Source organism: Hippoglossus hippoglossus, chromosome 11, assembly GCF_009819705.1.
Source record: "Hippoglossus hippoglossus isolate fHipHip1 chromosome 11, fHipHip1.pri, whole genome shotgun sequence".
Lineage (NCBI taxonomy): Eukaryota > Metazoa > Chordata > Actinopteri > Pleuronectiformes > Pleuronectidae > Hippoglossus > Hippoglossus hippoglossus.
Genome location: NC_047161.1, coordinates 11,951,861 through 11,968,616, shown reverse-complemented (window position 1 = coordinate 11,968,616; position 16,756 = coordinate 11,951,861). Strand labels below are relative to the sequence as shown.

At 40.1% G+C, this 16,756-nt stretch overlaps 1 protein-coding gene across 3 annotated transcripts in view; it reads right to left on the bottom strand.

Annotated features, from left to right (window-relative positions):
* Positions 1–16,756, bottom strand: part of vps50 (VPS50 EARP/GARPII complex subunit) — a 103,732-nt gene that overhangs the window by 7,738 nt on the left and 79,238 nt on the right. For all 3 annotated transcript variants that reach the window (XM_034599986.1, XM_034599989.1, XM_034599988.1), the window contains 4 exons: positions 6,799–6,947; positions 3,920–4,016; positions 3,023–3,181; positions 18–139 (listed from right to left, as the gene is read on the bottom strand). In XM_034599986.1, coding sequence (XP_034455877.1) covers positions 18–139; positions 3,023–3,181; positions 3,920–4,016; positions 6,799–6,947 — 527 coding nt within the window. The remainder of the gene's footprint in view (positions 1–17; positions 140–3,022; positions 3,182–3,919; positions 4,017–6,798; positions 6,948–16,756) is intronic.

The following is a 16,756-nucleotide window of genomic DNA, read 5'->3' as shown; positions in this document are numbered from 1 at the left end:
TTTTATGACTCTCTTACCCCTCGACAAGAGTCCTGTTGGCCAGACGGATGCAGTGCTCCCAAAGGACGTTGGACACAGGCAGCGGGATGCGCACGTGTCTGGAAACATCACCCAGCCGCTTGTTAAACTCCTCAAACTCCTGCAGGGATGGAGGAGTGAACAGATGAGAGATATTACATGAGTAATATGAAAACAAAGCAGGAGAAATAACAGAGATCAAGAGGTGGGATTGTTTTATATAATAAAGGTCCAGTACTGTTACAGATGAATAAATTTGTATTACAAAGACATAACCATAATATAAAGTACATTTAAAAAACAAAGCCTCAAACAGGTCCAAACAGGAAACACGCCCCAGTAGGACTAATACATCTCTGGTTCCCAGATGGAAAACATAACAAGATTAAAGTCTTCATCAACAGCGGCAGTGTGTTTCCCTGAATTCGCTCGAAGCTGCTCTGTGTTCTTGGTCAGTCCCAACGCCAGCTCTCCCAGCCTTAAACTGTAGAAGGTTATAAAACTACCTCATGCTGTGAATTGCACAACCCAATCATTCAATTGATTGGGTGAAGAATAAACTGCATTAAGGGTTTGAATCAAGTTCTTCTTTATAAATAACAAAGAGTGGCACAAGTGAATCAGATCAATTAAATCAAATACAATACAAAACAAATGTTCCTCCTGGAGTAAGAAGCCTGCAGCAGATCTGGGTCTGATTTGACTAAGTGATTTTCATGACTTTGTGGTCTGGACTGATGGAAACGAAACATCCCAAAGTGCTGAAGAGACGAGCATGGAAGGTATGAATCCCCAGAGGCACAACACAGGCGTTAAAACTCATTATTTGTGCACTGCTGGACGCTTCGCTCTGGTTTGGGAACATCCCAACTCAACTCATCTGTTAACATTTTGACATTCACAGTTTGGGCTTTGGGTACATGTGATATACACCAGTCCTGAACTTCATCCGACTACTTTCTCTGAAATGTTTAATTATGGATGGAATTATACAATTATGACATGTGGCTGTATAACAGGAACAAATTGCAGCACACAAGGACTGTGCTCGTAAATGTGTCCGGTGTAAAGGTTCTAGTTTTCCAGTGTGTGTGTCTGTGTATGCATATGTGTGTATATATATATATATATATATATATATATATATGCCAGATGACTATAATCTACATCATGTTTGATGAAAACCTGAATTTTTAAAGCACCCGCTCCCATTAATTTCACACCAGGGAATGAAATGTTATTCATTCACAAACAGTCCTGCAGTAGTTTCTGACTTAAGCATTTTGTCAATGAAGTCGCTCTGAGGCTGCTGCATTCGTTTGCCACTTTGTATGCAAATCAATGCCATTGTTGAACGCCAGTGATCAACCTGAATCCATGAATAAAATATTCTCCTGTGTGCAGTAAAACCAAATGTAGCACACCCTATTCAATCAGCGCACACAACACAATCCATATGTGTTATGGGCGTCTGACAAGTCGGCAGAGAAAGCCTATTAGCGCTTGATGGGGAAAGGTGCCCGCCAGTTGTAATATGCAGCACGTCAGACCATCAGCTGGATCGTTTTGACACCGAACAGCTTTTAAAACCAGAAATCCCCCCTCAGGTAATTTAGCTCATAAGCTAAATTAGTTCGGCTTAACTTCGCTGCCACAGCCAGACAAAGATCTACAAGCCATTTATCAGACACAGATAACTTTTGACTGTGAACTCAAGCTTGAATATTCATTCTTGTTAATGTACATGTGTTCATTTTGCGGGGATTCAAACAACAGCTGTCATTTAACGTGTGTGATTAAATCAACAGATCTCTCAGACGTGTTGATGCATGGCCGTACACGGGGATTTGTCTCGGTTTTGGTGCGGGTCTGTTCAGGATTTCACACCACAGTGAGCTCTTCAGACCTTTCTGTCCCTGAACGTCAGAGGCGAGGAAACTATAGCACTGTGTGTCCTTCCACCCCATGCAAAATTTATAAAGGGATAAGTAGCCAGCATGCATAAAGACACGTTTAGTGGGGAACTTCCAAATCCCAAAATACTTGAGGGAGCCGGGAGCTCAAATATCTTTAACAATGCTCAAACTTCAGAGGGAGATCTGCATTCAGCCCTCAACAGCTCCTCCGCGTTCTAAATTATTCACCCTATCCCAAATAATTGATATTAAAACGTCCTTGAATGGATTTAAACTCGTGAGGTACAACAAAGAACGTAAGAGTTCTTCAAGTTAAAGTTTATATATATTATCAATATACACTGCAGCTAATTGTGTGTTTATGTGGGGTCAGAATAATCGGAAAAAAATTGGTTCCCAACAGGGAAAATTCAAACAGTTGGCAAAAGTTTTGGTACAAAAGGTGCCGTGTAGCGGACGTCATCGCTGATAAACCAATGAACATATTTTTATAATCAACTTTAAATAGTAGCCTCTGATGTCAACTTTTTTTTCTTTCCTCTTTATTACTAGGGAATTCCACTTCAGGTCACATGAACACACGACTCAGGAACTGGGACCTTCTGCACTTCTGCTGAACAGGCACCAGCATCTTGGACCAAAACAAATGCCCACACCTCTAGCCATAACTCCTCCCCCTTTTTCATGCTCTCAGCAAGGTGTTGCCTGCACAGTCTGTGGGCGTGGCAAAGCCCAGTGAAAGTGGCCCCTAAACACACCACAGTGGATGAAGATACCCTGTGTATAGAAGAGCTTATATAAAAACAATCCAGCAAGAAGCCGCACAGATTGGTCAAATGGATCAGTCGCATCACGTTGATAGTTGTCATGGAAACTTAATCAGAGTTTGGATTCTTTGATGCACTAATCAATATTTTTATATTTTTAAAGTCAGTCAAGACAACACATCGTTCTGACCCTGCGGTTGTTTTGGTACCTTTCAGCTCATTCATTCCCATCCAATGCTTGTTTCCCTTCTCATCACTACTACCAGCCTGCAGCGCGCCACAGTCACATCAGCAGTCGTCTGCATGTTTATGAAACATTACCTTTAAAAGGACGTCCACATATACGTTGTGCTGTGACATTATCTCCCTGATGTCCCATTTAACTCCAGACATCAACAGCAACATTTGTTCGTAGTCGATGGCCTTGGCTGCCACGATCCAGTAGATGGGTTTCCGCAGTTCACTGGCTGTAGAAACCGTCTGCGTTAAAGAAAACACAAAAAGAAGCAGAATGCATACATGTGTGTTATATTCAATGGGTTTGTGAATGTTATGTCAGCAGACAGGAAGTGAAGGTCTCCACAGGCATGAACATGATGTGCAGGTAACGTGAAGTCATCAGTTGCACAATATCAAATTGCAATAACATTTCCAAGAGGGAAATCACAGGACGCGACGTTCATTTGATGTTTGGGGGAAAACAGATTTGTTTGTGTACCTGAACATTTCAAAATGTCAAGAGGACAAAAAAAAAAAAAAAAGAAGAAAAGACTGGAATAGAGCTGCATGCAGGGTTATGAGTGACACACAATTTTCTCCTTTGTTCAGGAAACATGACTGAACTCTGGGCTGCAGTTACACGGCCATTTGTCTCTGAGGAGCAATATGTTGTCACACAAAACTAAAAAGCAGAACGATGGTCACAAGTAAAACGGGGAGCATAAAAAGAGAGAGACACTGCACAGTATGTTTTAATCAGTCTATGAGTATTGAGATATGTGTCTTTTTAAAACGATCCCTCTCATTCAACAGTATCTGTTATCTTTACCGCAATCATTTCATGAGGTTAAATATTATTCACGATATCAAATTAGAACTGTCTGTTACCACATTATGTTTATGTATAGTCCTGACTGTAGCTGACAGTGATGAACGGTTGCTGTAATTACTCAGACATGTTAGAGATAAGGTGCAGGTGTAATAAGTCGATCATGGTACCTGGGAATAAAACTGTTGCAGGAAAGGCTTCTTGGCTGCAGGCATCATCGTGTCCAGGTGGGACTGGAGGGACTCGAACTGCTCAGCCAGAAACACGCTGTGAAAAGAAAGAAGACAAAGCACAGTAGCATCTTAATATGGTCTATAAACATTTATTTTACAGAGCTGATATTACTTTGGAATTTTAGTTTGACGACCAGACAGCTTGATATTGTCGTTGGGCCACTTTACAAAATATCATCATCTTAACTTTTTGTACAGCACAAGCAAACTGAACCTCAACCCTCAGCCAGTAGCAATAATCTGATTTCTCCCCTGTGATCGTGACAGTTCAATGCATTTCATAATTAGATGCAATGGACTTGAGAGGAATGATCCTCTGGTCTCTTGGATTTGTTCCTCAAATTTGCTTTATAAACGAAAGCAAAGTATCGCTTATGCCCAACAGCAGTTTTAACAAGAAAAATCAATGTGGACCGACCTAATAGCACCGTTCCTCTGTGAATCCAGCTCTCTGATGTGTTTCCATAAACTAAATAAACACTGAGGAAGCAGCTTTGAGTTGCTCAAGTTCACAGTTGAGTTTAACAGGGACGAATGCTGCAGTGCAGAGAGCCTCGTGTAGAGATTTCTTCACAAATCGACCAGAGGATGACATCACTCGAGCAAAACATGCACATTTATCTGCTGATGAAAAGTCTCAGTAAAAAGATTTGATGCGGATTCAACATTTGAGAGTTTTAAGAAAATGTATTAATCTTCTTTTGGTCTTTAATCAGTTTTAACAAATATCTTTATTTTTGATGAGGTTCTCTTAATTGTCTTTCCTTGTGACCACAGTATGTCCTGCTTGGTCCATTTTACAATGAAGGCAGATTCAGTGTGAAAAATGCTACATAGATATTGTTATATTTTCTCTCCTACCTTTACATACAGTATAGTACACACAGAAAACATTATATTTCCACTGAATTTACTCTATCATCTCAACCTCTAGTTTTAGTCTTTTCTAGTTTCCACCTGTCCAGTACCAACGTTGTTCAAACACAAAATATGCAGGTTGGTCATAATTTGTAATCACGCACAGTGTTTACCTTAATCAGTGGCTCAGAGTTTGACTGTCATTTTAAGGGCCAATTATTAAGGTTTACTGCCGGTTAGACCAAAAACCCACACCAAACTTTTACTTTTGGACATTAATGTGTCCAAAAGTGAATTTGGAGACGCCTTAATTACGCTTACTCCATATGCTTTACGACATGTGTTCGGATTGTTAAAGCCGTGAATCTGAAAGCACTACATCACACATACACACACACACACACACAAACACCCCAACAAATGAGCCCAGTCCACAGTTTTTTTTGTTGGAGCAGAGAAAATCACATTAAGATTAGCTGGAACAGCTTGTGTTTACCTCGACGACATGGTGCAGTTTGGAGGAAAAAGAGCAAACCCTGCAGTTCACACTTATCTGATCACGCTTGTATAAATACAACACCTGAACAACAGCTAGGAGGGCAAACAGCAGCGAGAGGACCACTCCTCTCAGCTCTTATCTTTGATTTCTGCTCGGGGCTGCAGGACGGTGACAAACTCAGAGCAGCTTCTCAAAACGAACACAGAGGTGAGCTGCCCCTTTTAATTGTACATTTTCTGACAGATAAACTGCTCAGCGTGAAGTCTGTCCCCTTTCTACACAGTGAAACATCTTCACCTCTGCACTTTAGCTCTTTAGTTTTCACAATTCCGGAGCTTGTTGCTGCCTCCCACCCATGAGAAATGTTGTGTGAGAGCCTAGTCAGCGCTTTTCGCAGCAGTATCGTCTGGACCCCTGGTTCACAGACTTTCATTATAGAGCTGTTGTACTCCGCCAACCTCTCGGGATCCAAGAGTTTCCTCTGCAATGATGATAGTTTGACCTAATTATGCATGAGGGCGCTTTTGTGTAGTGTGTGTGACGGTAGAATGGAATAAGAGAGGAGATGAGAAAAACAACAGAGGCAAGAAAAAGAAAATAAGTACGTGAGCCAAATTGTGCGGGTTTAACACAAATTTGAATCTATAGGGAGGACGCTAGGAATTCCATTTAAGGGTAATATAAGTCTCTTCGTTCTATTTTCCCTTTTTTCTTTACAATTCAACAAGCTTTATTGGTGCGAATGATGAAAGCGTCACACACAGCGAGTACCCGCTGCAGGTAAAGTAAATCGTTGATGGCAGGGCTGTATAACACCGTCTAATGAAATTATGACCACCTTGAGGCGAGGCAGTGAGCGAGAAACGGCCTCTTAACTTGATCAGAGAAAATACTTTGATGAACGGAACTATCAACTCGCTGCACGTCACACAGGTCGTACACAGGAGTGACGGCTTGAGTCTCAAAACAACTAGACCTATGTTATTTGATTAATTGACTCACGTTATCCAAAATGATTTCAACAATGTTCAAACCCAGAGAAATCCGGAATTTTATTCAGGGTAATGGGACGTTTCCATAGTTTTGTCCGTCTCTGTTAACCTCCGGGGTAAACGACATATGACAAAGGAAAAAAACACCAGTTGGCCAGTCGGCAGTTTTTTCCCTCAAGTGAGTTATTCATCACTTGTAATTAATCACGATTATTCATTGACGTTTACTGCGTAACCTGAAATACACTTTAATACATAACCTCATCCATAAGCATGATTTGCACCATGAGTCGCGTCAGGTAGTGGTGAAGACAACAATTCCCATGATCCCACTCTGCTGTATGACATCATCAAACTAGGTCTTTGTGGTATTGTTTGGATTGACCTCTAGCGGCTGCAGTTGTATAATGTACCTTTAAATTATTTGACTGCAAAGGGATCATTTGTGTGTTGTATTGTGTACTTACAGAGACTCAGTGGCCACCACCCTCTGTGCGAGCCCATACAGAGTCCCACTGTTGGTGAGGACCACCAGCTGGCTGAGATGGGGGCTGGGCACCTTCTCCTTCCTGTCTTCTGCTGGGCCGTGGACGCCTGCATTCTCCCCTAGCGCCTCCTGGGGGACAAAGATGTGGAGGGGACAGTTAGCACACCGAGTCATGCATGTAAATATACTGTATATTTCTGTGATGTAAAGGAGGGTGCTGTTAATTGTCATTATCAGAAGCAGTAGAGACGAGCATCGGTCGGGGGCCAGAGGCTGCATTGGATAAAATACTGTTTTCACAGTCGACCCGACAAAACAAACCTTCCACTGGCGAAATGAAGACAGAATGTAGATACACTCTGATAGCTAAGCATAATCTGAAATTCAATCAGCCTGGTGGCGCTCCGTTACATCCAAAGCACACACACTCTAAAATTCTGCTGACTGTGCTCCTGCTCTGCCAGCTTTTCTTTTTCTTTTGATATATTCCACTCTACCTCTCTGTCTAGGAAAGACTCTTATCCCTTCATTTGAAAAACAATCAAAACAGAAAAAGAAAAATTTCAAACTAAATCTCCTCCCATCAATCACAATAATCTGTATCTGCATAAAAAGCCCCTGGGATTCCATAGTCGGCGGATCTTACGCATGTTTGGATGACATGATGTATCACAGAGCTTTGCACTCAGCTCCTCGTGCAGCCTCTGGCAGATCAATAGCAATCACACAGGAAATGAATGGGAGCTATTAATCCCGGTCCATATCATCTACTTACGTAGCCCACTCCTGTGCAATCCGGGCCTTATACTGTGTATGAGCACCATTACTCCAGACAACCAGTGGACTGCTTTTTTATTAATGCACCGAGGAGCCAAAGACGAAACAAACTGTTTAAGAATAAGGAAGTATTTTTAAATAAATGGCTCCATCAGCCCTAATTCATCCAAAATAAACTGACAGTAAGAATTCATAAATCATCAAAGCTCGTGTCATAACAGGGCAGCGGGTCACCTGTTCATCATCGCTCAGAACCAGAGAGAGAGAGTTAATCCCTACGACGAGGACGAACCAGTGCTGTAAATCAGGGAGTGACGCGTGCAGTTTTGAGAAGATGACATCTTACATTCCTCCAGCAGCCATCTATTCACTCAAGTAAGATGTATTATGAGTCCAGCGTGCAGAGCAAAAAATGCACAGTATGCAGCAGCTTGGACAATTTATGGTTCAGACCTGCAGGAATGAAAATGTCTCCTGCTCCAACCTCTCTCGAACCTCGAGCTTATCTTTCTACGTTCAGTCAAACCTTCAGTGTTGAAACCATAATCAGTCTGAAATAAACCAGTGAGATTAACACTTGAATTACATTACTTTTACAGTGGTAATGGTTTCCCCTATGGATGGTGCAACATATCTCTCCCAGGAGCAACTCTGTGCTAATATCAACACTGTGACTATACAAGGAACATGAATAAAATAAGATGTTAAATAACACACAGTGAAATTAAACATTGAGAGTCATAAATAACATTAAAAATGAATATGTTACTCATAACAGCACATTAATGTTTCTTACATTTTACCAGGTTTGACACCTTGTTCTACATTTTAAAATATGATTTACACTGTGGACTCGTAGACCCGTGCAAGCAGGGTAATGTTCTCACCCATTAGTATGTGTGTGTGTGTGTGGGTGTAGGTGTGTGTATGTGTGTGGGTGTAGGTGTGTGTATGTGTGCAAAATAACTCAAGAATGCATGGATGGATTTTCACTAAACGTGGTAAGAATATTAACTGAGAGGAGATCTCCAGATGATTCACTTTTAGAGCTGATAGGTCAAAGGTTAGAGGTAAAGGTCAAGAAAATGATGGTCCGGGGAAAACAAATTCTAGATATCTCTGCAAATAATAGAGAAACAATCTAAAGCTTATTTGACGTCATGAAGAAGTCACACTGAAGTCAGAATATGAAGTCATGCACAGTTAAACCAATGCATTTTTAAGATATTTCCTGTTTCCTAGGATTATAGACAAGACCTAAAGCTTGATAATCAATCAGCTTTATGATAATTTAGAAAATAACGTATGACCATATGACAGGAATTAAAACATCATGACTATGAAGTCAGAAAATGACATCATGTAATGTATGTAATGCATACCTTTGCAACCAATAGAGACACAATCATATGGAATAAAGGACATCATTATAAATTGAAATACATGTATTACAATTAATTAAGTTAATATAGCACAAGCAGGGTGTGGTGTTTTTCATTTCTGTCTAATTCCTTTTCCTGACTCAAACACAAGGTAAAAGGAGAGAACAGAAATCTGAACTTTTGTCCACTGCACATTTTCTCTCCCTTGACATGAGGCAACACAACATTCACAGCAGAATCTCCCCTTTGTACCAAAGCTCCTTGGACTGTTACAGATGAACCTGCTGAAAGTGCACTTGTTTTAAAGTCAAGGCAAAGGCAGAACAAGTTTGGCTGCAAATTAAAGATGCACGTTATTGTTTTATCACTTTGTTCATTAGGCACAGAAAAATATAATTTCTATAAATAATAAATCTTTTATACGATTTGATTAAATCCATTTTACAGTTTTTGTTACAGCCACTTAAACCGGGATAGTCTTCAGCATTTGAAACAGCACATAAATATGACAAACATGCCGTGGTTATGGAGTTAATCCAGAGAGGCCATTAGTACCCACTTCTGACAAATGATTTAAGATGTGGAACAGAATAATATAAACTGCAGCAGCTGATGGTCATTTGTGTGGATGACGTGATGTTTGATGGTGAACAACAACAGATAATGGACAAGTAAATGGAAAATAGAGTTGTTTTCTTCTACTCGTAGCAGTTCTTTTAAATACTGGGAATAGGAAACCCAAAGCTGCTTTCAGACATGAACTGAAGTCAGGGCTTTTTCTCGTGAACATTTTCCAGACGGGCTGTTTGTGAGAAAGCAAATGTCCGAGTCAGTTGCTCTTGACATGTTCTTGGACTTTTCCTGCCAGCTGCTCTATAAATGTCTGTTAAATGTCTGAGTGATCCTGTGTGAGAATACACCATGATAAGGTCCTGATAATCCACAGGGAGCGAGCGGGCACGTTGATGACATTTCTAACGGACGCAAAACTGGAAGAATACAAATATCTCAGGATGAAATACAGGTGCCATACACATAGGAGGTGCAGACGATGATGTCAACTTGGACAGACAATGAGATCCAAGAGCTTTTGGCGATACGGGGTCGGTGCGGAAATGCTAAAACAAGTTGCAGCGATTTGGTCGTTTGCGTCTCAGCAGAATTTATACGTCATGTCCTGCCTCCTGCATGCTCTATCCAGGCGTCACCCCTCGTCTGAGTGTTCTGGACGTTTCCCCATTCGACCCTGACTATCTCCGGCTGCAATCAGAAAAGTTCATGTCTGAATAGGAGTCCAGAGAGTTATGAGAAACCTTTTTTCCCCTCACTCCTGTGTGGCCCCTGCTGATTTCTCATCAGTCCCTCCTCTTTCCAACACCACATCGTGTTCACTCATACTCTGCTGCATTACACTACCTTCTGTCATTGCACAATGAAAGTCACCCTGGCAGTTCCCCTCTAAATGAACCAAATCAATTCTGCTTCAGCTGCTTTAGTTTGATGTTACAGCAAAGTCTGGTTGGCTCTATTTTTAGCGACTCCACGGGAGGCTTGACCTTTCATTGACTGTGCCCCTGCAGCATAAACACATTGTGCAGAAAAAGGGAAAAAGAGCTTCTGGCAGACTGTAGGGAGAAAAGTCGTGTTTCCTTCTTAACTACATGCCACTGCAGGAATCTTCAGGTAAGAGCTAAACTAAAGGTGAAAAGCTAAACAAAAGAAGGAGACGCCAAGTAACACCCGTGACATTTAGGATTTTACACGCCTGCTTAACAATTCTGAAGCGAGCACCAACACACAGTTTTAAATGTGCTGCGAGCTTTGGCAGCTTGACGCCACCTCAGTGTTGTATCTCTGCGTCTGTTCGTGCACGCTCCATGTGATCCCGCGACGACCCCGGGTGCCAACTTCATGTTTATTTGTTTATTAGCTGCTTGATCTTCTGTCATTTTATGCTCACAACAGCAAACAGGATTTGATGAAAAGAAATTAACATAATTTCCTGCTGCTGTTGCCCTTTGGTGGTCCTGAATATTTAAACGATTTTCGCAGATACACATGCAAATCATATCTTATGTCTAGCATATTAATATAAATGATACAAAATGGTCACGTACAATTTTTACTCATCTGCCTCTTCTAATCTGCAAATGAGACTGAGATTAGACAGATAATTTTTTACCATAATCTAATCAGAGATTAAACTCTTTTGCTTGATTGTCTTCGTAATCCTGTGGCAGTTATGACTCATGCTTAGTAAAATCTTCGGTGAAATAAATGCAGCTGCACTGAAACAGGTAAAGATGTGACTTTGCAGTTCGAGTTTCTAAAAAAGAGCTTTACATAAAAACCTCAACTCATCAGTCATCATCAGGGACCTGCGGCAGTCTACTGTATTGGAAAGTGTTATTTTTCCCTCCTCAAATATTTGACTGCAGAAACACTTGGAGTCACTTGTGCGATGACGCTCGATCAAACTGACAAAACAACTGCAGCGAGATAAAAGCAAAACCAGCTCCATGTGTCGGATGCGTTTGCCAAGTGTGCGCGAAAGAATGCCGTGCCGGACAAACTCAGCTTCCGAGGTGGATTTTTCAAAGTCGTATACGAGGGGATGAAACGCGGGGGAAGGAGCAGACCTTTCCATATAGCATGACTTACAGCCAGGAGGTCAGACTTCACTTGATTTACATCCCGCAGCTGCTGAAGATATTCAGGAGGAGTTTAGAGCCGTGCTGAAGTTTCTCTTCCGCCTCACTGGGATAAATAGAAAAACTGCTTTTCCATAATGGAGGATATTAGTTATGAAGACAATAGGTACTGAAAATCATTGGTCAGTGGTGATTTTCAATGTTTGCTCTAAGATGATGAATGTCAGAATAACCACTGAACCATTCGGATAATATGTCTGGTATGCTAAGGATTTACAAACATCTCTATGTCTGTACAGATATATAGATGTTCTTATTTTCACTCATTAAAAATTCATTGAAAACATATGCAAAGCAAAAGATTGATTAGTCAATCAACTGACAGAAGTATGACAGGTAACTAATTTGATAATTTATCCTTTTTTTCAAGCAAAAAATGTGAACGAATTTTTTCACTTTCTCAAACGAGAACATTGGTTTTCTCGGTATTAAATCTTTGGATTGTGGACTTTTGATCGGAGAATTGATTTAGTTATGTCATACATGTAAAATAAACACATTATAATAAAAAATGTACGTCCTTTTACTGACTCCTTTCTCGACTCATGAAAATCATGAATTTGTTAGGGACATTTCGAAAAAAGGCTGGTTTACGAGAACAGCAGCCACTTCAGCAAGGGAGGCCAAAAATACATTACAAGCCCTTCAGATAATAAATGAGGTCGGCGTCCCCCCCGAGAGGATGCACTGCAGGGCACATTTTGCTCAACACACAGGAGCAGAGAGGAGTCAAGGGATAAAAGATCCTGAATCACGCTATGGTGAAAAAACAAGACAAGAAGTCCACTGGAGTCTGTTATTTGGTAGTAGTGCATGTCCGCTGTGACCTCAGTTACAAAACAAGAACATATTCTTTAAAAATGCTGCTGAAATTCTATGTCAATTTATTTTCAGAGACCTTTAAAACAGGCTCTCTTTAAATGAGCTCGATTCAATTAATCTATTGTTCACCCCTCATTCCACCTGTGTATTTTCAATCAATTCCTGGATGCCTATGAGGCCATGAATATTGTAATTGATCCTATATAGAATCTATCAAAAAAATTGCCATAAAACTGCATAACTTCAGACGATATCAGACACATAAAAAGATCTGTTTTAAGACATTTATTAGTTTGTGACTCTGAGAAAGTAAAATGCCTCAAAACGACTGTATGTCTGAATATCTCTTTAACCAATTCAAACCCTTTTAGGCTTTTCTACATGATCTACCTTTTGATAACTAATGCAATAACTGATGTAATTATTTTTACTGTGCTCCCGCCCGAAGCTGTATGGAGCCCCCTTGGGAAGACCCATCCCCCACTTTGAAACCCTCTGATCTAACACATTGGAGGTAACCTACTCAATTATGAAAATTGATTAATCAGGGCAGAGGTTGTCGCTGATAACACAGAAATTAAGATTTCCTTTGCAACTTTACCTGCAGCAGAAATGCCCTCATTTAAACAGATTGTGTCAGAGAAAGACAGAAAATATTAATGAGCTGGTGGAGGTAAGGAGGATAAGAGAACAGAGAGTCTGCAGTGGTGCCTCAGTGACGTCCGGAAAATTCTAGCTACACAAAAACAAAAGGTGCAAAAACAAGAGACTTTAAATATCAACATCTTGTAAAAACACAAGTACTGTGTTACGTAAACAGATATAATACACTGTATATGACACTAATGTCTTTCCTACATTAACAAATCGACATTTAATAATCTCTTGAAACATCTGTTACAGCTTCACATCACAATATGTCAGTCACATTTATCAGATTTATTACATATGCCAGACTTATGTAGTTAATCTGATATTTACTGCACGATTATGATCATATTAACAGTTCTGTCACATTAACTTGTATAATTATGAGTAAAGTAAAGCAAGTTTTGCAAGATTTGATTTATGAATACGTAGATTTAGTTCACTGAGGAAGTCCGTTACATTGTTTTAATTTGATCCTGTTTGATGTGATATTGTAAGACTTTTGTATGTCGTGTTGTAAATTCCGGGGGAAGTAGTCTCTTGTTTAATGGAGAAAATGTATGAACCAGTTCAGTTGTTGCCACTGTAATATCATCAGGGTATTTCTACCACATCACCATCTTTAAAAAAACAGCAGAACAGACCAGCAGTGGACTGGAAAAAAAACCATGGAGCTGTTAAAAAGCAAATGAAGACTAACCCGTCACTGGTTTATACAAAGTGAACATAAGGAACTGTCAGAGGAAATATGCTGGGCCTTTCAGATATCTCCAAATATTTACCAGTGTCCTTGTAGACTCACAACATTTACTCAATATTTAGCAGTATGTCATAGCAGCATCAATCAGCAGCCAATGTCCTTCGTTTCAATACACTTCATATAAATTCATCCGAATACTTCAAATATGTTCGGCAGTGAAGTGAGGTATGAAAAATAAAGATTACTTCTCGTACGAGTCAAATCCGAGGAGGAGTCTGAAGTCCCGGTCCAATCTGAATGAGAGTAACAGAACTGGGGCCAAGAAGGAGGCCTTGCGGGAGGGAACACTTTCTCTCTTTGTGAGCTCACTGTGTTTTAATTATCTGTCTGGCGCTCAGAGAGAAGTGGCCCCGGAGTTAATGAACCATTCTGTGAAACGATGACGAAGAATGGGCCCAAAACTTCTCCGTGACGTACAGATAGTTTGTCTTTTTTAATTAGACACTAACATTTGGCTTATGTTAATATACATGTGTCACAGATATAAGTAAAGGCTACTTTAATGACTGAAGCTAAACTTTGGTGTAATTGACACCTATTCAAAGCTCTATCTATACTGTACACATGACATTTGGATATTGACAATCATAAGCTCTTTGTTCCTGGGTAGAGCATGTAGGAGGGAGAACATGACTTATAGATTATTATAAACTCAGCTATGGAAATTGTGTGTTTTTGTGTTCAGCCTTTATCTCCAAAGGCTCTTAAATCTCATTGTCTTTCCAAGTTGACATCTTGTCTGTGTTTTCTACACGCATGGAACCTCTTCTTCATCCTGAGATATTTGTATTCTTCCAGTTTCGTGTCCGTCACGTGTAAGAAACGTCAATTTTCCTACTGTATTCTCAATGGGCTCCAGCAAACATTCCCAAAACATTTTACTAGGAGGTTGGCCGGACACATTCTGGAAAATGTCCGGAGCAAATCACTAAGACATTTGCATTCTCACCTAGGGCCATTCAGGTAATTGGCAGGAAAAATGTACGAAGACATATCGTTTGACTCTAACTATTGTTAATGAAACAGTTTGGTGCAAATGGGCAGAAATAATTCACACCACGTTTCAAGGGGGATATTTTAGGCAACGTTATATTATAACATCCATTATCCATTTTCTGGACTTCATCTTAAGCTCATATATTAAAGCACAACCAAATGCTTCTATCTTTATACCTAATCCTATTTGACAAGTTAACTCTTACTTATGGTCTCTGTTTGATTTATGAGGAAAAACGTCTTCTTTTCTGTTTACATCCACAGAAGTTACAGTCCAGTTAAGGTTGAACTATTCACTTGCTTTGTTCCTTTGTGATTTATTAAACCTTCTAGTGTCGGTGCTGCAGTCTATCAGCCTGTGGAAGTAACGGTACTTTGTAGCAGTAGTTTATACCAGTATATAAAGATATTTTTGCCGCTTATAGAACGTAAACACATCATACAGTATACACCAAGACAAAAAAGCGAAGGTGGTGTTTCAAGAGGCATTTCACTGCACCTGCATTTATATGAAGACAGATGTTGGAGAGTAGCATCACCACCAAAGCCTTTTTTTTTTATTACTTGATTCTGTCTGTCTTACTAACATCCAGCACTTAAGAAGGAACATGTTGCTAAAATATCAACTTCAAGCTCTCTATGGACCTTTGTATTATCCGGATAGGCAAAAGGGAAATCATATTTCATTTCAGTCTGCAAGGTAATAATGCCAAAATAATAATTATTATTATTATTATTATTATTAAAATAACTTTATTTGTATACCACTTATCTAAACAGGGTTACAAAGTGCTTCACAAAAATCCATGGCAAAAAGATGAATGAACTAAAATGGTTTCCCCATGTGAACCAACAACACTGTTAGATATGAAGTCATCAAGCATTAAAGCCAGGCAGCTTATCTGCCCATGTGTAATGATTAGAAATTAAATCGTGGAATTCCCCATGAAACCTATTTCAAAAAATGAATTTCCAGGGAGGGATTTGAAAACAGAACAGAGCAAAGCTTTGAATACGAATGATGAAAATAAACAAGAAACAGAAGGTTGTTGACTATTTATTAATCCCTGCTGGTTTTCATTAAACACACCAAAGAAATGTGGTTGAGATATTCACTCAGCTGAGAATTATTCTTCATGAGAAAAGATGGTTAAAACAGCAGATATATGTTTAAAACAGGATTTGAATTAAACGAGTTTCTTCTAAACCTTATGGTATTCACATGTAATATCCTTCCCATAATGACGTGGGGAGAAGTGACACTACAGCTTTGTATCCATCAAGAGGAACAGGACTACAGGTCAATAGTGAGAAAAATCCAAACAGCTTTCACTCCCGGCGTCATCTCTCTGGAGCACATTTCAGATTTTGTCAAGGTCACACTCGCTCATCCAACTCCCACATAACTTCCTTGTTATTTAGTCGATAATAAAACGCCCATGAGCTCGGTTCTAGCAGTTTCCTACTTCAATTGCACTGTTTGTCCTATCGCTTGGGAAACAAACAACAGCTATTGGCTCCCTCATTATGACTAAAATAACCACAGTGTGCACTGCGGACCGAAGGTTTCACTTGGCTCTGATCAAATCTCTGTTTTTCTGAAGTGCTGAGTGAGGGCTCACCTCTGCTGGAGCGTCTATATTTGGGATTTCGTTGGTGCGATGTGTTGTGAACGGCTCAATTTTGAGGAACAGCTGGAGGTAGCTTTAAGGTGAGTACGGAAGGTCCAATCTATCTATCTATCTATCTATCTATCAGCAGCCGCAGCAGACACCCGAGGAGAGGCCGACCCTTCACTGTCAAAGCTATTGGATCAAAATACACTCACACCGTCCTAATGAG